This window comes from Chiloscyllium punctatum, chromosome 24 (genome assembly GCF_047496795.1).
Source record: "Chiloscyllium punctatum isolate Juve2018m chromosome 24, sChiPun1.3, whole genome shotgun sequence".
Lineage (NCBI taxonomy): Eukaryota > Metazoa > Chordata > Chondrichthyes > Orectolobiformes > Hemiscylliidae > Chiloscyllium > Chiloscyllium punctatum.
Window position 1 is genome coordinate 57,351,446 of NC_092762.1, and position 24,017 is coordinate 57,375,462.

Consider the following 24,017-nt stretch of genomic DNA (forward strand, 5'->3'; position numbering starts at 1 on the left):
CTCACTATAGTCATCTGGACTGATTGAGAGTCCAGTTCACAGCGTTAAGAGTTAATGTAGTACTTCTGTACTCCTCCCCCCGCTTACACCCAAATTTACAATATCAATCATTTTGGCACAAGACATCTTAAGACCTTAGTTTAAAGAAAAAAAAATCAAAACATAGGTTGCATACTACTGATTTTCCTATCAGTCCCTGCATTAAACAAACTTACTTCAGGCTGCAGGGCTCTTGCCTAAGCTAGTCTTTCCCCTGGTTTCTGACTGGATGGAAAGTGTCTTTTCTGACAATAGTTTCCACTCACAATCCAATAATATGACCTTCAGGTTTCCCAAGGATGTATTTTTGGGGTTGTGTTTGTTGGTGCTACTTGATTATCTGGAATATTTGATCAACTGGTGCTTTCCCCGGTCCGGCTCGTGAAAGGTTTGCTCCACTTGGCAAAAAACACAACACCGAGTTCTAATTATACATGCAATTTCCTTTCTGTTTCTGAGTCACCTATTACTTTTAAATACAGGTGTAAGACAGTTCAGAGGAGCTCAAACTATCTTGTACTTTGTGTTCTTATAGCTGTGTTTCAGGCTGAATATATGGGGAAGAAAGTGGCTGTGAAGAACATAAAGAGTGATGTTATGGCTCAGTCTTTCTTAGAAGAGACCTCCGTGATGACGTAAGTGTCATTAATGTGTCAATGTGCAAGCTATAACTGTAATTCAGCTCTTTCTTCATTCGTATTTGCACCCATGTAGTTTATAGAGATGTGTCACTGCATGTAATTGAGCTTGAGAATCCTGGCTGTTAATTCTCAAACCCAAGGGACCCAATGTTGATTGTATTGGCTCAACTGATACTCTGGGTCAGATTAATTAGCTCTGACCAGGTCAGGCACCTGAACTTTGTAGTCTAATATAAGACACTTATGCCATCATTAAAACCACCTATTTCCAGCTCCCTAACATCACTTGACTTTGCTCATGCCTTAGCTCATCTGCTGCTGCCGCTGCACCTTCATTACTTTGTTACCTAGAGACATGACTTTTCTTACGTACTTTTATCTGTTCTGCTACATTCTACACGTGTACATTCGAGGTCATCTGAAACTCCACTCCCCACATCCTTAATTTCACCAAGTGTCAACCTCCCCTGTGCTCACTGGTCTCTGCAAATATCATTCTTCTCTGTGCTCACTGGTCTGCAAGTGTCAATCTCCCTGAGCTCAATGGTCTGCAAGTGTCAATCTCCCCTGAGCTCACTGGCCTACAAGATGCTAGACTCTGCAATACCCCCATTGTAAACCTCTCAAACTCTCTACTCACTCACTTCCTTTAAGGGTTTCCTTAACACCTCAGTCTTTGTCTGGGCTCTTGGTCATCTGATCTTATATCTCTAACACTGAAGCTACTATCTGAACACAACTCTTTGCTATAAACGAAAAAAACCCCAAAGAACTGCAGATGCTGTAAATCCAAAACAAAAACAGAAGCTGCTGGAAAAGCTCAAGTCTGGCAACACCTGTGTTGTGGTTCTGTTCGCCGAGCTGGGAATTTGTCTTGCAAACGTTCGTCCCCTGTCTAGGTGACATCCTCAGTGCTTGGGAGCCTCCTGTGAAGCGCTTCTGTGCTGTTTCCTCCGGCATTTATAGTGGCCTGTCTCTGCCGCTTCCGGTTGTCAGTTCGAGCTGTCCACTGTAGTGGCCGGTGTATTGGGTCCAGGTCGATGTGTTTGTTGATAGAGTCTGTGGATGAGTGCCATGCCTCTAGGAATTCCCTGGCTGTTCTCTGTTTGGCTTGCCCTATAATGGTAGTGTTGTCCCAGTCGAATTCATGTTGCTTGTCGTCTGTGTGTGTGGCTACGTTTGCAAGACAAATTCCCAGCTCGGCGAACAGAACCACAACAATGAGCACCCGAGCTACAAATCTTCTCCCAAACTTTGAACACCTGTGGAGAGAAAGCAGAGTTAACATTTCAAGTCCACTGAGCCTCCTTTGGTGGTGTTTGTAGCCAGGAAGATGTTTGTATTTATGCAGAAGCTGGGGAGGAGGCAGAGTAAACAATAGATGGAGATAGAACCCAATGAGGGAGAAAAGCAGTTTGGTAGACAAAGGAGTGGGGCAAGGTCACTCTAGGGGAATCAATAGCTGCCAATGGGGACTATCAATGGTTGACAATGTCTGTGGTAGCAGCCCATGGGATGACATGGCTTGTGTGTTGGAGTAAAAACACAGGAGAAAACCTAAAAGTGTTGAACTCTATATTAAATCCAGAAGGATGTGAAGTTCCCAAATCTTTATGGTGAATATAATTCACTTGGCAGCACTCTTGTCTCTGAGTTACAAATTTTCTCTGTTCAAATCCAGTTCTAGACTATGAGCACAAAGTGTTGACTGACACTGCAGCACAGTCCTTCAAGTGTACTTACTGTTAAACTGAGGCCCCGTACACCTGCCTGGTTGGGTAAAAGATTCAATGCCACTTCTTCAAAGAAAAGCAGGTTTGTCCACATTGCCCTGGCCAATGTTTATTCCTCAATCTACGTCACAAATAAGGTGGATTAGCTGGGCATTATCACACTGCTATTTGTGGGAGTTAACTACACACAAATCAATGTGGATTTCACCAGTTTCCTCATTTCTCCTCCCCCAACTTATCCCATCTTCCTTCTCACCTACCTGCTCCACCCTTTGCACTGACCTGTCACCATCACCTCCACCTTCATCTACCTATCGCCTTCCCAGCTACCTTCCCCCCCCCTAGCCCCGCCCCCTCCCATTTATCTCCCAGCTCCCTTGGCCTCCCTCAACCCCAATTCCTGATGGAGGGCTTATGCTTGAAACTTCAACTCTCCTGCTCATTGGATGTTGCCTGACCTGCTGTGCTTTTCCAGCACCACACTTTTCAACACTGATCTACAGCATCAGCAGTCCTCACTTTCTCCTAACTATGGCAAGAGAGCAGAGTTAACATTTCAGTGCCTGGTGACTCTTCATAAGAACTGCATTTCCTACATCCAAAAGTACTTTATTGGCCAGAAAGCTCTTTGAGACATCCAATGGTCATATATTTGAGTAAGGTCTACTAGGAGAAAGTGAGGACTGCAGATGCTGGAGTACCAGAGTTGAAAAATGTGGCGCTGGAAAAACACAGCAGGCCAGGCAGCATCCAAGGAGCAGGAGAATCGACGTTTCGGGATTCCTGAAGAAGGGCTTATGCTCGAAACGTCGATTCTCCTGCTCCTCAGATGCTGCCTGGCCTGCTGTGTTTTTCCAGCACAACATTTTTTAATTTTGAGTAAGGTCTTTCTAGTTTGTTTTGATCAGTCAGGATGGAATTTGCAGCTTTGTGATGTGCCCACTAGGTGGAGCAAAGGTCCTTATATATCTTTCCCATACTGGGCAGCAGAAAGGTTTCCAAACACCATCAGTTTTGAGGAAAGATCATCGGATCTGAAACGTTAACTCTGATTTCTCTCCGCACTGCTGCCAGACCTGCTGAGCTTTTCCAGCAGCTTCTGTTTTTGTTTCTGATTCACAGGATCTGCAGCTCTTTGGGTTTTTAACATAAGTGTTTCTCTGTATTTAAGTGGGTGGGTACACTGCCCAGATTGAGGGTGACCAGAAAACTACCAGGTCTTCATTTTCTGGATGCTCCCCTCCAGTTTCTTGCCTGAGAGGCCATTCTATCTAAGAGGATAGGTTGTAGGCCACACAGATATTCACAACCAATTCTGACTCTCACCTCAATTGTACGGTATTATAATTCAAACCTATTCCCAATGTCTTTATTTGACTTGCAAAACAACATGCCCACACCACATGCAAGCTGTTGTTTCCTAGTCATCAAAATGTGGTCTTGTGCCTGCCATACTCTGGGCTTACATACTGCAGGTGGACAGTCTTATTGCTAGTGAATAACAGCTCCAAAAAACAAAATGCTGCAGAGGCTTTTGAACCAGCACTTTGTGTCTGTTTTCACAGAATAAAATTTAAGAAACTTCCCAAAGATTATTGAAAATCAAGAAATTATGAGGGATGAACTTAAATCAAGATTGTCAAGCATCAAAAGATTGACAAGTTCCCAGGACTGGCCTGCATCTTTCGAAAGAAGTGGCAGCAGAAATATAAGCTACATTGGTTATAATCTTCCAAAAATCCTTAGGTTCTAGAAAGGTTCCTGCAGATTGGAAAAAAGGCAAAATATTTTATCCAAATAAATAGAACACAAAGACAAACTCAATCTTCTTCTCGCTTTTGTGTTTTTCAACTTTCTTCTGTCTGCTTTCTGGTGCCCGATCCTGTCACCTCGCTTCTCCTGCAAGGGCACAATTCTCATTTATGCTCCCTTGGAGGTTCTTCTTTTGTATGGTGCCTGCTTGCTGCCCCTTACTCCACTAAACAGGGCAGGGTGGGTGAGAGATAACTTTATTCAAAAGCAAGGACTGTGCCCATACTGTATAATACAACATGGAAACAAACCCTTCAGTCCAATCAGTCCATGCCAACCATAATTCCAAACTAAACTAGTTCCACCTGCCTGCACTTGGCCCATATCCCTCCAAATATTTTCCTTTCAATTAACTTACCCAAATGTTTTTTAAACATTGTGGCTGTACTTGCATCCATCTCTTTCTCTGGAAGTTCATTCCATACATGAACCACTCTGTAAAAGAAGGTTGCTCCTCATGTCCTTTTTAAATCCTTCCCCTCTCACCTTAACAATATGCCTCCTGGTTTTGAATTCCCCCACCCTGTGGGAAAATCCCATGTCACTCACCTTACCTATGCCCCTCATGATTTTATAATCCTCAGTAAGGTTGCTTCCTATGCTTCCTCAGTAAACTTCCTATGCTCCAGTAAAAAAAAAGTCCCAGCCAAAATAAAATTATCAGACAATAGGTTGACTCCATGCGACTGATTGATTTGACTTTTGCATTTAACTTCTTTGTTAAAACACAGGAAATTACTGCACAAGAATCTGGTGAAATTATTGGGAGTTGTAGTAGACAATGGATTGTATATCGTCACTGAATACATGAGCAAGGTACGACTCTCAATCTCTTTGCATCTCCCTCAGCCTTCATTGTGACTTATATTCGGATCATGTTTTCAACTCACTGTAGCAATGCGGTCAGGTCTACCTTTGGTATCACCAGGCATTGTAATCCAAAATCTATTACGGCAACATTTCAAGGAAATGTCAAAAACATTTTCTTATTATTGGAATGGTAGCCCCAAAGCAAAAATAAATGACAATTCTGTTCACATTTTCTTAAAAGCTTCCACTTGTTCTGCTCTCTTTCTTGCTGTAACTCCCATTCTTTTACTCTTTCCAAAAAAAATTAAATTTTCATCTAAGAATCCAACTGTGCCACACTTCCATCAGCGGAACAGGCAGCTATGTTTTCTGGTAAGGGCCTGTTGCAGGAAACGTTTGCTGTTCCTTGTTGGACCATCCATCTCCAGAAAGCCTGATTGATATGGAGTACCAAAATGTGTCTAAACTCCAGGTGTGAAGATGGATGTATGTATGACATGCAGTTCATTAGGGTGCTGGCTGCTGTGCCATGCAAGACAGATATACAATCTAGAGGTGTTGTTCAATGCTTAGGTGGCTGGAAGTGAGGTAATTATATGCCTAAGATTTTAACTCTTACAGTTGGAGAAAATACACCTGTATATAGAACCTTCAGCCAATTTATTTCTTTATCCAATGGCTCAAGAGAGCTATCTAACTTTGCACAGAGTCACAGTTTTGCCCCTGTGCTGGATCTGTCTACTTAAATTCTCTTTCACTGGATCTTTTCATAGTTTTCCTCTTCATGTGTTTGTCTCATTTCGGGTATTGCATCTGACTAAAGCTCTTACTGTGGTAATAGAGAAAGGAGAAGCTTAAAGCTAAACTGGAAGCCTCTGCATTGGCAGCTTTTATGACCTCTTTACAATTGATGAAGTACTTTTCCATTTTTTTTAAATATAGGTAATGCTGCAGACAACCATAGGCTCAGCCAACTCCCAAAAATCAGCAATGTAATAACGGCCAGAAGCTATGCCTTTTGGGGTGTTGATGGAGAGATTAATAATGGCCAAGACAGCAGGGCTAGTGCCATACAGGGATCCTTTACCCTAGTGAGATGGGACCTCAGTTATTGTCATTATTTATACAAGGCCTTTTACAATCTTAGGACCTTCTTACAGGCAGTGGAGTACATTTGAAATGTTGACACCCATTAAATTCATCTTCCGCCTCAGAACACTTCAACCCCAGGGCATCAATGTGGACTTCACCAGTTTCCTCATTTCCCCTCCCCCCACCTTACTTCAGTTCCAACCTTCCAGCCAAGCACTGTCCCCATGACCTGTCCCACCTGCCAATCTTCCTTGCCACCTATCCACTCAACCCTCCTCTAACCTATCACCTCCATCCCCACCCATTGTACTCTTTGCTACCTTCTCCCCAGCCCCTCTCCCCCCCCCCCCCACCCCCATTTATCTCTCCACCCTGGAGGCTCCCTGCCTTCATTCCTGATGAAGGGCTTTTGCCTGACAATGTTGATTTTCCTGCTCTTTGGATGCTGCCTCACCTGCTGTGCTTTTCCAGCACCACTCTAATCTAGACCCTTTAAACTCCTTCTAGCCCTCTCTCCAAACAGCAATGTTAGTAGAAGCCACAATTAAAGATAAAAGGCCTCTTTTCTCATCAGAGTCAAGAAAGGGCTTGTGTTTTCAGACTACATTTCAGATCCAAACCCCCCCAAAAAAAAGCATTATAATCTAAAGAAATGGGACAGCAAGTTAGTAAAAAGCAAGCAATGTGGAGGTGCTGAGATCCAAAGGAAAGTTTCACCATCTGTAAGAATTCTGCTCTCTATCCATTCAAGGGTAATCTCGTCAACTATTTGAGATCGAGAGGGAGGTCAGTCATCACATTGAAGCATCTGATCCAGTTCGGGCTGTGAGTTGCAATGCTTTTCTGGCTTCACTTTCCCTGACCCTCCATTGTTCTCTTCCCCACTGCTTTAGCCACTGGTCTATGCCAGGTAGAGATCTCAGTACTCAGTCCCCTTTGGTTTCTATATCTAGCTCCTGCGCCACAGCATTTGGAGTTTAACAGAGTGGGAAGCCATGGACACCACATCGGTCAAAATTCCTACTTGGAAGCACAGAAGTTATGCTAGACATTTGGTTGGATCACAGGCTGAAGTGAATGTACAGATCCTAGGGACCCCCTGTGCAGCACCTATATATAGTTGTGACCACACACTGGTCCTTTTGAATCCCACCTGCTCCACCTTCAAACCCAATGGTGAGGAACTGAAAAACTTCACTCAAAATCTCAGTTCACCAGCCATGTAGAGAGTTCTAACAAGTGGGCTAACACTCAGGGAGAAAGTGAGGACTGCTGATGCTTGGAGATCAGAATAAAAAAAAAAAGTGTTGTTCTGGAAAAGCACAGCAACTGAGGCAGCATCCAAGGAGCAGGAGCGGGGGAGGGGAGGAGAGGGGAGGCAGGGGGGGAATAAGGGGGTGCCGGGGGCGGGCGGTGGAGAGGAAGGGGGTGCCAGGGGTGAAGAGAGGTGGTGTGGGCACAGGTTTTGCAATTCCTGTGGTGGCAGGGGAAGATGCCAGGAGGTACAATTGTACTGGCTGGCCTCAGCATTGTCCCTGCCCTCTGGGACTCAGTCCAGGGAACACCCTGTTTACAGTGTCTTTTAATTCATCAATTAGCCAGCACAGTAACTCCTGAACTTGTCCAGGTAGATAATGAGGTGAAGAGATGGCAGTCTGCATGTCAGGTGGATCTCAAATTTTTGGTTTTTCCTGTTTATATTTTATTAAACAAAATTACAAAAGTTTAAAAACAGTTAACATTTACAGCTGTACACAACAGCAATTTTACAAGGGAGAGCAGCAGCAAAGCCAGGCCCCAAACCCTACCGTTCAACCAGTTTACAGGGACATGAGGACAAACCTCAAATCCCAGTTTCACATAAAAATATAAAGAGACAACAATGACATTTGTACATTAGACAATACTGTTGTTACATACAAAAGTGCAGACAATACAGACCCAGCAAGCCCCCACCCCTCCCATCTTCCGACCACTCTAAGGCAGCCCGCCCCTACCCACCTTCCGGCTTTTGGTCCACCCCATGCCCCTTCCAGTTCTCGGTCTGCCCTGACACACCTTTCGACCACCTCTAGGACAGCCCGCCCCGGTACCCGCCCAGGGTGACAGTGGTCAGGACGGCCTGCCCACCTTCTGGCTTCACTAACCACCCTCAGCACCTTTAGTCCACCTCTGGGGCAGCCCGCCCTGGTACCTGCCTGGGGTGACAGCACGGAGGACGGCTACCCGCCTTCTGGCTCTCGGTCTGCCCCTATGTACCATTGGGCTCTCACCCACCCTGTTGCACCTCCGACCAGTGGGCTATCCTGGCACACCTTTCGGCCACCTCTAGGACAGCCCATCCCCTTCCCTGGGATGACAGTGTGTAGGGTAGCCCACAAGCCTTCCGGATCTCAGCCCACCCCTACACACCTTGTGGCTCTCGGCTGCTCTGACACCTTTCAACCACCTCTAGGACAGCCTGTCCCAATTACCCCTTATCGGGACGACAGCGCTCAGAACAGCCTACCCACCATCTGGCTCGTGGGGCGACTGGAATTAGGATGGCCTACCCACCCTCCAGCTTTTGGAACAGCCTACCAACCTTCAGGTTCACAGGATGGCCTACCCACCCTCCAGCTCTCGGGGGGACAGCTTTCAGGATGACCCATGAGCCTCCCAGCTCACAGCAAGGCCTGCCAGACCCAGGGACACACAAGATAGTGCGGGTGATAGACCCAGGAAACACCACAATATAGTTAGTTACCAAAAAAAAATTTAAAAACAAACTCCTTTCTGGTACACAGTCCAAATCTATACAGTCTTCAAGATATGGAATCCATTTCCAAGAGGAGTCCACTCCAGTATACAATGTGCAATGTCAGAATTAGAGTCCACTCCAAACTGCAGAGTCTGTTGGCAAAAACAGTCCACAGCCAAGGGCAGAGTCCACTCCTGGAGGCAGCAAATGCACACCCCACAGCACACAGGTGTTCAGTCTCGATGGAGTCCTGGTCCAGCTTTGGAGGGCCAGGCCCGCTCACAGGAACACAGTACATTGTAAAGGTGCAGTTAACTCACAGGGGGTTTGGTCCACTCCAGAAGGAAAGGTCTTCTCCCAAACTCCAGGATACAGCAACTGCTCACCTCCCAGCACGCGCACACACATGCACGTGTTCAATCTTCAGAGGCCCAGTCCCAGGGTTAGACCTCTCCACAGGAATAGCTCCTCTGGTAAACTGTATGTCTTCCACAGGGCTCAGTCAAAACACCAATAAAAAGTGAAGACACATACAAAAAACAAAGAAAACTCTAGTCCAAGGCCTAAGCCCTACCATAAAATTAACATTGTCCTTTTCACAAAAAAAGAGACAAGCATAACACACAGGCTGTAACCAGCCAATGAAATAACAATCCCCCAGTGAGAACTGAGTTACACCTGAAACACATTATGTGCATCAGGAGTTTAACAATCAGTCCTCACTAAAAGGAATACCAGTTAATAAACTGGCTAAACAATTCAGCCAATTCAGTGATCAGGTTTCCTCCCTCCAAAAAAAGAGAAACAGAAACCAACAGTAACATACTGACTGCAGTACCAGCCAGCACAGAGTCAGTCCCCTAAACTAAGAAAGCCTCTGAATCTCCTGTTTTTTTTGTTTGTTTTTTTTTCCTTTTTTACAATTTAACCCCCACACTACCGCCTAACTGCGGTAGTGCTTAATCTCCTGTTTATTTTTTTTGAGGTAGTGCTTATTTTTTTTTTCCCAGCACCCATGGTATGTGTGTGTGCAGGTGTGAAACACAGTGAGAGACACAAAGTGCACGAATCTTTATTCAATTGACACAGCTGATTTTTTTTTGTTTTTTTTAAACCCCCACACTACCGCCTAACTGCGGTAGTGCTTAATCTCCTGTTTATTTTTTTTTTTTTTGTGGCCAGTGACAAGCACTGCCCTTAATTCCCTGTTTATATATATTTTTTTTTCAAGTGGCCAGTCACAACTCCAGGGTGTTGGTGGACACCGCGTGCTCCTTCTCCAAGGACACCCGGGCCAATCTCCTGTTTATGTCTGTCAGCCAGGACTCCCTTATTGGCCCAAGTTAACAACCCCAATCAAGGATCACACAGTCAATAGGATCCACCTGGTTCAGAACACTACTATTCCTTTAATTCGAGAATTGTTTTGCAAAGCAGTGTTCAGGATATTAATCTCTAATCTATGGAGACTCCACTATAGATGGTTGGCACAGCCCCCTGAGGCAGGGACAGGGTGGGGCAGATGAGGTTGTGTGCAGGGCATTATTATCAGCTCATAGAAGCTGGGGGTCAGGTCAGAGGTCAGGTCAGAGGTCAAGGCTCTGCCAACAAAACTGGCATTGGTCATTTACTTTGCTGGCTTTGGGGACAAGATACAGTGATTAATGTCATTCCCTGCATTGCCTTTAACCTCTAATGGAGCAGTTGACCTTCATATGGAGAATTGGTCAAGATGGGGCAACACCTTCCTAAACTCAAACCTTGTGGGAGTTTGGGCGATCAGCTGGTTATTCAACCATGGAGTGATCACAGGGTATCTCAATTCTGTCCCTCTCTTGTGCACCCTCAATGCCTCACACCCACACCCACTCTAATAACACAGCAAGAGGATAGCAGTCCAAGAAGCTAAGAAATAATTGACCTACAATCCCCTTCCCTGTTTCCTTCCTTTATTTAGAGATATTGAGGCCGTTTGTAGGACCTTGATCTCAACGTTGCCTGAAGTCAGCAAAGACAGCTGATTTCAAAACCCACTAGGGACGAGCAATAAATGCTGGCCAGCCAGTGACTCTCACATCCCGCAAATGAATGAGATAAACCAGAAGGACAACAGGCTTTCAGGGTCCCACACTTCTGACCCAGTAGAGAGAGTTTTTTGATCAGGTGCATTATATGGGGAGTAAAAGCAAAATGCTGCAGATAATGGAAACCTGAATTAAAAACAGAAAGTGCAGGAGAAACTCAGTAGGTCTGGCAGCATCGGTGAGAGAGAAACAGTATTAATGTTTTGAGTCTGTTATGACTCTACTGCAGAACTACTTCAGTCTATTGTTTCTTCACAACTGCTGCCAGACCTGTTGAGTTTCTCTAGCACCTTCTGTTTTTACTGTGAGGGGAGTATTTGATATTCATCTTTAGCCTTCTCACAATGGCTCACAGGCCCCTTCCTCTCTGCGTGTCTTATTTCCTGCTGCTGTCTGTTGCTGTAGTGATGTCTGTGAAGGAATGGAATACCTGGAATCAAAGAAGCTTGTTCACCGAGACTTAGCAGCCCGGAACATTCTGATCTCAGATGAAAATGTTGCCAAAGTGAGTGACTTTGGTCTGGCGAAGGGAGTGTCCAGTGCTCAAGACCAGGCGAAGCTGCCGGTGAAATGGACAGCCCCTGAGGCTCTGAAACAGCATGTAAGAGCTGAGCGTGAGTTTCCATCGGGAACACAGGTTGAGCAGTAACATTCATCGACTCTCCTCATCACATCCTCTTGTAATAAGACTGGCATCATCAGTGACCACCTCATCAGTAGTGAAGCTTCTTTCCTGAACTGTTACTGCTGCCATCATCCCTCTTGGGAATACCATTCCCCCACATTGATCCCTCTACAGCACCTCACCCCACTCATCATTCCACACTTTGGATAGTGAGTGTTGGAGGAACATTAAGAAGCATTAAAACTGTGTCCACTCATAACCACGTGCACACACACATATACGCACACAGGCGCGTGCACACACATACACACAGGCACACACACATGCACACAAGTACACACACAGACACAGGTATACACTCACATACGCACAAGTACACGCGCACATGTGCGCGCACATAGGTGTATACACACATGCACAAGTACACACACGCGCGCACACAGGCAGGCACACACACACGCACACCCAGGCACACAGATATACACACATATGCACATTTGCATAAATGTACAGAAAAGCACAGCACAAGCACCCTTGAATGCACATGCACACACTCACACCTGCGTATGAGTTGCAGTGGTTAAAGAAGGCAGCTCACCACTATCTGCTTAAGGACAGTTAGGGATGGGCACTGAATGCTGCTCTTGCCAGCGATGCCCACATCCTGCAGATTAAATTAAAACCAAAAGATGTAATTAGCTAGTCAGTACCCAAGGATCCCTATCCCAATACATTGCAGTGTCTTCAGAGGGAAACAGAAGCAATTGTCAGGCACCTTATTCCAGTTTCTGGGTATCAGTGAGGTACACCTTCAATCCAAATGGAACACTGTGTGTCATGGTGATAAAAATCCTGGCAGTTGTCACTGAAAAAATTCCTCTTGTTAGCACAGCTGCTGGGGTGGGGGAAGGTGGAGCCCAATACTGACATTTAAACATACTCTCATTAGCCCTCCACTTCTTCAAACCTGCCAGAATCCTTTCAACTGCCTTAATCTAGGATTTCCTCTAAATTACAGTCAGACACGAGATATTCTAACATTTCCCCTGTGCCTCCTATTCTTTGAAGAGCTGAGTTCCATTGAACTATTGTGTGTGGGCAGGATTGGTCTGGCCTGACACAGAGCCATTGGTGTGACAGCTGTCAGAGACTTTGGTAACTCTATCCCTTCCTCTGATTGAATTGACCACTTAAACCCCACAGGCCTTGCTAGTTAAATGGCAGCCTGTCACCATCTCATTGAGTGAAAGAGAGAAAATGAAGGGCCCACTAGTTTATTTTCTGTCACCGCATTAAGCTTATTACGCATGTAATTGTTGAGGTAGAGTGTCTATAACAAGCTTCCTCATTCCTTTCAACAGAAATTCTCCACCAAATCGGATGTCTGGAGTTACGGAATTCTTCTGTGGGAGCTGTTTTCTTACGGCCGAGCTCCCTACCCTAAGTTGGTGAGTAGTTATGTCGTACAAAATCAAACTTAAGATATTCGTCATTGCTACAAAGTGAAAAAACTCCACAGAGGCCGTGTCCCCAAACCAACTCACCCTTTATTTACACGTGGATAGTCCCTGACGATGATCCAGCTCCCTCAGAGCCAGCTCTCAGAGTGAACCGTACCTTTGACATTCCTGTTTGTTTTTGTTTTGGAGTGAACAAACCTCTGACACTCCTGTTTATCCCTTTTTTTTTTCCTTTTTGTTTTAAAAAACTCCCACACTCCCGCCTAACTGCGGTAGTGCTTATTTTCTTTCCCCAGCACCCATGTTCTGTGTGTGTGCAGGTGTGAGACACAGTGAGAGACACAAGGTGCACCAATCTTTATTCAATTTCCACCACCAGGAAGATAGGAAACACCCGAGTGGCCAGTGACAAGCACCGCCCTTCACATCAAAGGGCAATGCTGTGTGATCAAAACAGTGAAGGGGAGGAATCTCTGTTTATTTTTGTCAGCCAGGACTTCCTGATTGGACCAGATTAACAGTGCTAGCCAGGGAACTCCTATTTACTGAGGTCCACCTGGCTGACCTTGTTACATTCACTATACAAAGGACCTGGTCTTTGGTGGGCTGTCTTGGGATACTTGTCATTTTCCACTATTCAATCCAAGCTCCTCCCCCTTTACTTTTTGCCTCTAACCGATCATATTGTCAAAAACAAACACTTGTTCATACATCAACCAGCTCTATGCCAGATCTAATGGTGAATCAATGCTTGCAGCACTTGAAAGAGAGAGATAGAGCTCATACTTCATGTAGGTAAAAACAATGACTGCAGATGCTGGAAACCAGATTCTAGATTAGTGGTGCTGGAAGAGCACAGCAGTTCAGACAGCATCTGAGGAGCAGGAAAATTGACATTTCGGGCTTAAGCCCTTCATCAGGAATAAAGGCAGACAGCCTGAAGGGTGGAGAAATAAGCTAGAGGAGGATGGGAGTGGGGAGAAAGTAGCATAGAGTACAATAGGTGAGTGGGGGAGGGGATAAAGGTGATAGATCAGGGAGGAGGGTAGAGTGGATAGGTGGAAAAGAAGATAGGCAGGTAGTACAAGTCATGGGGACAGTGCTGAGCTGGAAGTTTGGAACTAGGGTGAGGTGGGGGAAGGGGAAATGAGGAAACTGTTGAAGTCCACATTGATGCCCTGGGCTTGAAGTGTTCCGAGGCGGAAGATGAGGCGTTCTTCCTCCAGGCGTCTGGTAGTGAGGGAGCGGCGGTGAAGGAGGCCAAGGACCTCCATGTCCTCGGCAGAGTGGGAGGGGGAGTTGAAATGTTGGGCCACGGGGCGGTGTGGTTGATTGGTGCGGGTGTCCCGGAGATGTTCCCTAAAGCGCTCTGCTAGGAGGCGCCCAGTCTCCCCAATGTAGAGGAGACCACATCGGGAGCAACAGACACAATAAATGATATTAGTGGATGTGCAGGTAAAACTTTGATGGATGTGGAAGGCTCCTTTAGGGCCTTGGATGGAGGTGAAGGGGGAGGTGTGGGCGCAGGTTTTACAAGTCCTGCTGTGGCAGGGGAAGGTGCCAGGATGGGAGGGTGGGTTGTAGAGGGGCGTGGACCTGACCAGGTAGTCACGGAGGGAACAGTCTTTGCAGAAGGCGGTAAGGGGTGGGGAGGGAAATATATCCCTGGTGGTGGGGTCTTTTTGGAGGTGGCGGAAATGTCGGCGGATGATTTGGTTTATGCGAAGGTTGGTAGGATGGAAGGTGAGCACCAGGGGTGTTCTGTCCTTGTTACGGTTGGAAGGGTGGGGTCTGAGGGCAGAGGTGCAGGATGTGGACAGGATGCGTTGGAGAGCATCTTTAACCACGTGGGAAGGGAAATTGCGGTCTCTAAAAAAGGAGGCCATCTAGTGTGTTCTGTAGTGGAACTGGTCTTCCTGGGAGCAGATACGGCGGAGGCGGAGGAATTGGGAATACGGGATGGCATTTTTGCAAGAGGTAGGGTGGGAAGAGGTGTAATCCAGATAGCTGTGGGAGTTGGTGGGTTTGTAAAAAATGTCAGTGTCAAGTCGATCGTCATTAATGGAGATGGAGAGGTCCAGGAAGGGAAGGGAAATGGTCAAGGCTGATTGCATTCTGAGTATAGTTCTTTACTGGTGACCCAGGCAGTGAGGGCTAGGCTAGCCAATTCAACTGTAGCAGGCATTGTAGTCATGACTGACCTGTAAGCTATAATGGAAATCACAACCATATCTTGGCTTCTGAGGGCCAGACTGTGAATAGATCTTGGGTTTGAGCTGGTACAGGGTCATGAGAATCATTGATAAGAGAGAGCAGGACAGCATGTGGCAGGGGACGGAAGTTTCAGCAACAGGCCGCCAAGAAGGAAGCAAAGAAACAAAGTAGAACAAGAAGTGGATGGTCAAAAGTATAGAATGCAGTCTGATTTTTAACCCAACCACCCTGGAGAATGTGGGCAGATTCAGAGGCTGAACAGGCTGGGGCCATTTTCCCTGAAGCATTGGAGGCTGAGGGGTGACCTCATAGAGATTTATAAAATCATGGGGGGGCGTCATGGATAGGGTGAATAGCCAAAGTCTTTTTCCCAGGATAGATTAGTCCAAAGCTAGAGGGCATTGGTTTAAGGTGAGAGGGCAAAGATTTAAAAGGGACCTAAGGGGTAATTTCTCATGTAGAGGGTGTATAGAATGAGCTGCCTGAGGCTGGTACAATTACAACATTTAAAAGGCATCTGGATGGGTACATGAATAGGAAAGGTTTAGAGTAAAATGGGCTAAATGTTGGCAAATGGGACTAGATTTGTTTAGGATATTTGGTCAACATGGACGAGTTGGACTGAAGGGTCTGTTTCAGTGCTGTACATTTCTATGACTCTATTAACTGAACTCAGTGGAAACAGCAGCAGAACGTCTTCAAAGTGGAAAGTCCTGGAAGAGAAGTGGCAGTGAATTGTACACTGATACAAATGCAAAATACAGGGGATGCAGGAAGTTTGAAAGAGAAGCTGACAAAACTGGAAATGCTCAACAAAGCCGGCAGCACCTTCGGAGTGAGTGACCAACTCAACTTCTGAACTCTGCCGGAAAAGTCAGAGACTCGAAGCATTCAATCTGCATCCTTCTCCACGGGGCTGCCTGACCTACTCAGTACTATTAATATTTTCTGTGTTTAGTGGATCAGGTTCCTTTACCATCACACTCTCAACCCACCCCTTTGATGTCAAAGTAGGACAAAATGGGAAGGGGTTTCAATCAGGTATCCAGCCTAAACCTGACCCATTTCTCACAGTTGGGTCAAGTTAAAATCAGGACTGGGGAATCAGTTCATATTTTGAAAATTTTAGGACTGTCCTTTCAACTCTGGGATAAATTCACCCGGAAGTTGTAACATTGGTTTTTATAAACACAAAGGGTCTTATACAGTAAATTATATGACGCAGGAATATTTCCTTTAGTGGAGGTCTGGAGCCTACCTTTTTTTTGTAAATGGAATGCATTCCTTCTTAAACTCTTTGTGTGCCAAAAGCATATGGGATCAATTTTATAAATCAGCAGAGGAATTTAATGTTTTTATTTTGTCCATGTTGTCTCTGCGACAGTAGTGCTTTTTCCTTATTGCTCTCTGATATGTGAAAGAACAGCCTGGCTGAAATTGGAGTATTGTGGCCAAATCTGGGCATCACAGTTCAGGAGGAATATGAAGGGTTTAGTGTTGGTGCAGAAATGGTTCATGAGAATAGTTCCAGGAATGCAGAGCTACAGCATTGAGGGAAGTTAGCAGAACAGGGACCCTTCTGCTTGGAGAAAAGATCAAGAGGAGATGTTACAGAGACTTTCAAAACCATAACGGTTCTGAACATAATTGAGAGGGAGAAACTGCTCCTGTTGACAGAAAAGCAGGAGGACACTCAGATAAGATGATTGGCAGAAGGAGGCATGGGTATGACTTGTATAATACAGAATGTGGCTAAGATCTGAAAAGTTCAGCTTTTGAGTGATGTGGAGACAGGCTCACTTGAGGGCTTCAGAAATAGAAATGGATAATTAATCTAAAGTGAAAAAAGATTGCCATGCCAAGGGGAAAAGACAGGGCTGTGGGTCTAAGTGGGTTGTGGTGATCTGAATGTCTTCCTGTGTTGTTACCATGCCATACTTCTGTGATGGACATGATCATAAGGCGATTCTTGTTTTGAGCTGATCCCACGATGAAGGCTGTCTGTCTGATATTCTCTGAGCTGCCTTTTCTCTTTCAGATGCTGACAGGTTTCCTGTGCAGTTCTAGAAACTTAACCTCTCATTCTGAGTTTCTAGGGCAGCGCAGTGGCTCAGTGGTTAGCACTGCTGACTCACAGCACTAGGGTCCCAGGTTCGATTCCAACCTTGGGTGACTGTCTGTGTGGAGTTTGCACATTCTCTCCGTGGGTTTCCTCCGGGTGCTCCGGTTTCCTCCCACAATCCAAAGATGTGCAGGTTAGGTGAATTGGCCATGCTAAATTGCCCATAGTGTTAGGTCAATTGGTTAGAGGGAAATGGGTCTGGGTGGGTTACTCTTCGGAGGGTCGGTGTGGACTGGTTGGGCCGAAGGGCCTGTTTCCACACTGTAGGGCATCTAGTCATTTTCATGTCTACGTCTTTCAAGCTCAGCTAGTGAAGTCAAGCGGACAAATTCCTTTTAACGAGAAAGGAGATCTTTGCACAGAATTCCCTCACACAGGTGGCATCGTGGCAATGTCAAAGGGCCAGGAATCCAGACACAGTGGCTACGAAACATTACGGAGGCATCAGTTCAAGTCTCACCATGGTAGCTAAATTCAAGTAATAAAATCTGGATTCAAAAGTTAGTGTCAGTAACAGTGGCCATGAAACTACTATTTATTGTCAGAAAATTTCACCTGACTCACTAACTTTGATCTGTCATGGAAATCTGCCATCCTTACCCAGTCTTACCGACATGAGATTAATATTTAATTACTCTTGGAAATAGTCTTTCAAGTCATTCACTTTAAAGGTAATCTGGGATGGGCAACAAATCTGCCCAGACCCCATGAAAGAGATTGAAGCAAAAAAGACCTCCCACATTAGACCATGTTGGAATGATGATGTTACAATGAGCTCTTAAGCCTTTAATGGGTTAAAAGGCAGCACTGATTGTGCCTGATCTCCACTGCCTACCCTCATCTCAAGATGCCTTTGGCAGCACTGTTGCCGTGGAAATAAAACTTCCTGCCCGTAATCCTCCATTATCTCCCCCCCACCCCCGCCATCCACACTTTATCCTCATGTGACACATAATTACTTGCTAAATTAGAACAGCTCCTTCCAGAGTCACAACTAGAGGTTAACATGTTAGCCAGATGCGATCATGCTGGAATGACAGAACATACAGGAGGCTATCCTGTCTGATTGCTGTTGTTTTTTACAATGCTTAAAAAGAATCACACAACTTTGTACACCCCAGTCCAACACCGGCATCTCCAAATCATGCTTAAAAAGAAAGCATTCTGACTAGCTCCTCCCACCCTGACGGACATCAATGCATCACTAGGGATATTCTAATGAGCCTCCTCCTTCAAAATATAAAACTGGATTCAATCAAAAGAGTTAAAGCAAGTATTTGAGAGTAGACCCTTATCGTCATCATTAACCGACCCTTTTCAGGACAAGATATATTGCTGACTGTTCTTACTGCGAAATGCAATTAAGATGCTATTTGTTTTAGTATTTTATGTCTTTAATTAGAATTAGTATAAATTAGTAGTTTATTGCTGCAATATATTTTGCCATGGCTGTTACAGAATCTCTACTCAACTATTTCTCATGTTATGTTTGACAAGTAAACTTCAGTGTAGATAATTGTGTGATGTTATATTTCAGTGAGAAAGATAAGGTTTTCACACACTTGTTGAAAAATAAGAATCTGAATGGAGTTGAGGAAATTGGGATTACAAACACTAGAAGCAATGACACAGGTCAATAAGACCACACAAAGTAAGCACTAGTTCCTAATGCTAGAGGGCTAACTTTGCATAGACAGTCATTCATTGATGCTTTTCTCATGCAATGCCTTGACCAATCAGAATCGACTTAGCCAGTTTGAACTGAAAAAGAAACCTTGCTCTTAACTGATGTATTCTGTATGGCAATGCATCAACCAATCAGAATTCACTTACTCATCAGTCATCACCCTCCTTATAAGGAGCAGAAATTGTACCTTTTGAGATTTGGTATTCTTGTCATTTTATCCTGATGATTGTGAAATGCAAAGCTCTGACAGCAGGTCTCTTTTTTTCAGTGGTAATCAAAATTGCTTTGCTGAACTTTAATTATATCACATTTAGAATAGTGTTTGCAGTTCCCATCATCATAATCATAAAAAAAATGTAGAGGCACTGAAGAGGGTTCAAAAAAACATCTATAGGCACGGTACTTGAAATGCGAGTTTATAGCAATCAGGAAAGGGTGGATCTACGCTTTCCTGTAAAGGAAGGCTGAGGTGTAATCTGATAGGCACCGTTAAGGTTGGAAAAGATTTTGATAAAGAGAGCATGGAAAAACCGTTTCTGTTTATGCAGAAATGAGAAGCTATGAATATAAAATAGTCACCAAGAAGTTCAATAGGGAACTCAGAAGAAATACCTTTACCTAAAGAGTGGTGAGAATGTGGACCTATCTACCACAGGGAATAGGCAAGAGAAAGAGTACAGTCATTTCTTCAATAACGTGATAGTTGCATTCCTGTGTCACCCCATGCTATACAAAATCACGCAATACAAATAACACTTAAAGTGTTGACGATCTAATCGCACTATAGTCGTCATACATTTTAAATGTCTGTGCTTTAAAAACAGCATCCCCTATTCGTCAATCGTATTACAGCCAATTTGAGTTGATGGAACGTGCGTTATAGGAGCACGACATGTACAGATATGTTTAAGGAGAATCTGGATCAGCACATAAAGGAGAAAGGATAGGGTCTGGATGAGCAAAGATGGATGGAGGCTCAAGTGGAGCATATAAATGTCTTGGAGAGGTTAGGCCAAGTGGCCCCTTTTTGAACTGCAAATTCTATATAATTCAAAGTAAAAATCAAGCAGTTTAATATTTGCACATTACATTGCATTATGATCTGCTTTGTTAATAATGTGCGTATGAGTACATAATGGGCCTACTCCTTCAGGAATTTTAAGATACATTTATGGATTAATAACTTAGGAAAAATAACAATTGAGCATGGGTGGCTTCTGATGACATGGTGTCCGGAAATCAGGAACTCTTAATCTGACTTGGCGGCAATTTTAGAATATTTCCTGCCCAAAAATATTCTTATGTTCTCACTCCACTTCACTCGTAACTCTATACTGTGACAGTATTAAAACTCTTGACCGTGATCCTGACTTTAAAGCGTGCTTTGAGGGTCTAGTTTTCTGGACCCACGTCCCCACTGAAACGCTGATGTTTATCCCTCTTTCCATTGCCTTGCAGCCACTGATGGACCTGGTGGACAAAGTGGAGAAAGGATATCGGATGGAATGTCCAGATAAGTGTCCCACCTCCGTATACAACCTGATGAAATCCTGCTGGGAGTACGATCCTGGCAAACGTCCCACCTTTAAAAAACTCAGGGACAAACTGGAAAAAGAGGGGAGGAAATCCGACTATGTTTGAAGCAAGAACAACTCATGGACAGGTTTAACCACAGTCATATTGAGCCAACATACTGGGATGGATCCTGTCCAGGATTTTGAGTCTTACAACAGCACGTGGTGAAGAATGACAGATTTTACATAACAGGAGAAAATGCTGTATTCCTCGATACACAAACTGAAGGTTCCCATCTATGTTTAACTCAACCCCTTCATCCCGTCAGTGCCTGTTCACCTTCTAACAGAGCTGACCTTAACATGGTTGTGCTTGCTCACTTACAAGATTAGAAATTGCGATTTTATTTTGTTTTGGGGAATCCACACAGAATATTATACAATCAGCATCAAACTAACCCGTCACTGTCAATATCACACCGACCCATCACCATAAACAGGAATAAGGACGTTTTTATACAGAACTTGCCTTCAGAAGTTGAAATTGATACAGCACAGTGTCTGATCAGGTAGAATGTCCATGGGCTTTATAGCAAGCAGGAGTGAATGGCCTTCTCTTATATTTCTCACATTGTAACAATGATTGTCCTTCGAAAGTATTTCATTTGGCCAGAAAGTACTTTTGAACAATCTGAGGTCCAGACAGCTGCTCTATAATGTATAGTTTTTCCTGATTTATTTCCAGTTTTTACTTATGTTAAAGACTGTGCTCTGTGTGGTACCAGTTCAACAGTGGACAATTTCAGATCTCAACAGACACTTGCTGCGAAAGTCTCCATTCAGTATTTTGTTAAATGTTGACGTAATTGAGAATCTGTTGCAATAAATTAAAACCTTTTGTCTAAACTGAGCTACTGAAATTGGTTAGGGCACAATACGGAGTGATAGCGAGCTGAGTGATGGGGAAGTCCTCACTTAAAGTTGTAGTCGTATTCTTGAAAATTGGGATTTTAAGTAAAAAAACTTTAAATGAATCTTGGTTTCCCACCAAAGTCAATGTAAAAGCTGTAATTAAGTTCCATAGGACCTTCCAAATCAGAAAAAAAAATGGAAAAACCTACAATTGGAGATACTTTACAGTACTAAATTCCTGTTGAAAAATGTGTTGCTGGAAAAGTGCAGCAGGTCAGGCAGCATCAAAGGAGCAGGAGAATCGTTCCTACATTGATAAATGAAATAACTTTTAGCATATAATTTAGAAACTTAAAAGAAATATAGTCAGTTTCTCCACCGAGTATCTCCTGTTGATTTTGCTTGCTACAGATCTCCCTTCCTTTAGATTGCTGTGGACCCTTCCTTCCACTGATCCTCTGGCTCAAGGATCCTGCTGATCACTAGCCCATTTTCTTGTTTTTTCCTTGGGACTTGCAGCCTCACCCACTCCGAATCCCACCAACCTGCTGATCCTGGGACTTGTAGTCTCTCCCAATCCCGAGCCCACCCTCCTGCTTATCCTGGGACTTGCAATCTCTCCCATTCTGAATCCCACCCACTTGCTGATCTGGCTGTCCGTCTTAATATTTGTTTTACAAAGAACATAGGATTTGTGAAGCTTCCCTGTGCCCATTATCACCTCTCTATACTGTTAGCATTATTGGAGAAATTTCTTGCAGTTGCTGGGATTTGTAATGTTCTCTAACAGATTTAATGTGGGGTTGTGAGGCAGAACCAATGTAATTGTTGTAGATTTCCTCTTTATTTTCTCATTATTGAGGATTATTCCATGTGAGAATTTTTGAAAACAAGCCAACTGAAGGATTATTATGATGAGATACAAGACATCAACGCTTTGTTTGTAAGCAATTATGTTCGCTCTCCTCTCCTGAAAGCTTTGGCATTCATTATGTTCCAATGCCACAACCTTCAATACCTCATCTGTTTCTCATGTGCCAGCCTGGTCAGTGTCGGCAGGCAATTCAACTGCAAAAGGCATCCCAGCCAAACTCAATTCATATTTATCAATGTCACCCAAACTATATACTTGATGTCAGGCTCACAGACTGGGTAGACTTGGTTTCCAGTTTTCCTTAAAATCACAAGAGGTAAAATTAAAATTCATTACAATTCACCTCTTTCCATTTCCTTTCCTGCAGGACCATACCTCATGAGTGTCAGGCCCACGTCTGATTCCTCATCCCGGTGATAGGCCAGATAGCTGTCTTCACATAGCAATTTTGGAGGGCGACACGCCTGGGGACCAATTGTTGCACAGATGAGCTCCATAGGAAGAGAAATAAATAAAAGATAACAGTCATGGGGTCCTCTCGTGCAGGTAGCAGGCGTTAAGGCTGTGGCACGATGCTGCCTTCTTTAGCCCATGGGCATTGAGTGCCTCTCAGGCACTTAAATAGGCAGCAGCAAGTCTTCTCTAGCAACAAAGACCAGTTTTCACTGGGCCCCATCTTTCTGATGCTGAGTCCCTCTGTGGGGAACTGAATACCAGAAGCCTGTAAACAAACACAATGATTTAGTGCAGTCCAGGACAGAAATGTTTCTGATAGTGAAACGTCAGGTAGAATAAAGACAAATACAACATAGGAACAGTCCTATGGCCTTCCAAGCCTACACTGACACATTTTGCCCTTCCATACATAAACTGTCCTCACTTATAGGATCCGTATCTATACCTTCCTATGCATGTATTCATTCAGGTTTTTCTTGAATGCTGCTATTTTGTCTGCTTCCACCACCTTCTCTGGCTGTGTGTTCCAGGTACTCACCACCCCATGTGTGAAAGACTTGCCTTGCACATCTTCCCAACCCCCACCCAATCCCTTCCCCCACACTTTGAACCTGTGTCCCCTAGTATTTGACCCCTCCATCTGGGGAAAAAGCCTCATACATTCCACCTTATCTACAATCTTTTAAGCTTCTATCAGGTTGTCCCTCAACCTCCTGCGTTCCAGTGAAAACAAACCAAGACTATCCAACCTTACTTTGTAGCTAAAATCCCTCATACCAGGCAACATCCTGGTAAACCTTATCTGCACCCTCTGCAAAGCATTCACAGCGGTTTGGTAGTGTGGTGACCAGAGCTGTCCGCAATATTCCAAGCGTGGCTGAACTAAAGTTCGATAAAGTTGCAGCATAATTTGGATTAGTGGTGCTGGAAGAGCACAGCAGTTCAGGAAGCGTCCTAGAAGCAGCGAAATCGACGTTTCGGGCAAAAGCCCTTCATCAGGAATAAAGGCAGTGAGCCTGAAGCGTGGAGAGATAAGCTAGAGGAGGGTGGGAGAAAGTAGCATAGAGTACAATGGGTGAGTGGTGGAGGGATTGGAGGTGATAGGTCAGGGAGGAGAGGGTGGAGTGGATAGGTGGAAAAGGAGATAGGCAGGTAGGACAAGTGCGGACAAGTCATGGGGACAGTGCTAAGCTGGAAGTTTG

The 24,017-nt window shown here is 44.5% G+C and overlaps 1 protein-coding gene across 6 annotated transcripts in view; it reads left to right on the forward strand.

Moving 5' to 3' along the window:
- The window catches only part of matk (megakaryocyte-associated tyrosine kinase), a 71,660-nt gene extending 50,181 nt beyond the window's left edge, over positions 1–21,479 (forward strand). For 5 of the 6 annotated variants that reach the window (XM_072593886.1, XM_072593888.1, XM_072593885.1 and 2 more), the window contains 6 exons: positions 575–674; positions 4,957–5,041; positions 6,879–6,952; positions 11,357–11,552; positions 12,938–13,024; positions 20,518–21,479. In XM_072593886.1, coding sequence (XP_072449987.1) covers positions 575–674; positions 4,957–5,041; positions 6,879–6,952; positions 11,357–11,552; positions 12,938–13,024; positions 20,518–20,700 — 725 coding nt within the window. In that variant the 3' untranslated portion in view covers positions 20,701–21,479. The remainder of the gene's footprint in view (positions 1–574; positions 675–4,956; positions 5,042–6,878; positions 6,953–11,356; positions 11,553–12,937; positions 13,025–20,517) is intronic. The other variant, XM_072593891.1, reaches the window with a different exon arrangement.
- The last annotated feature ends 2,538 nt before the right edge of the window (positions 21,480–24,017 follow it).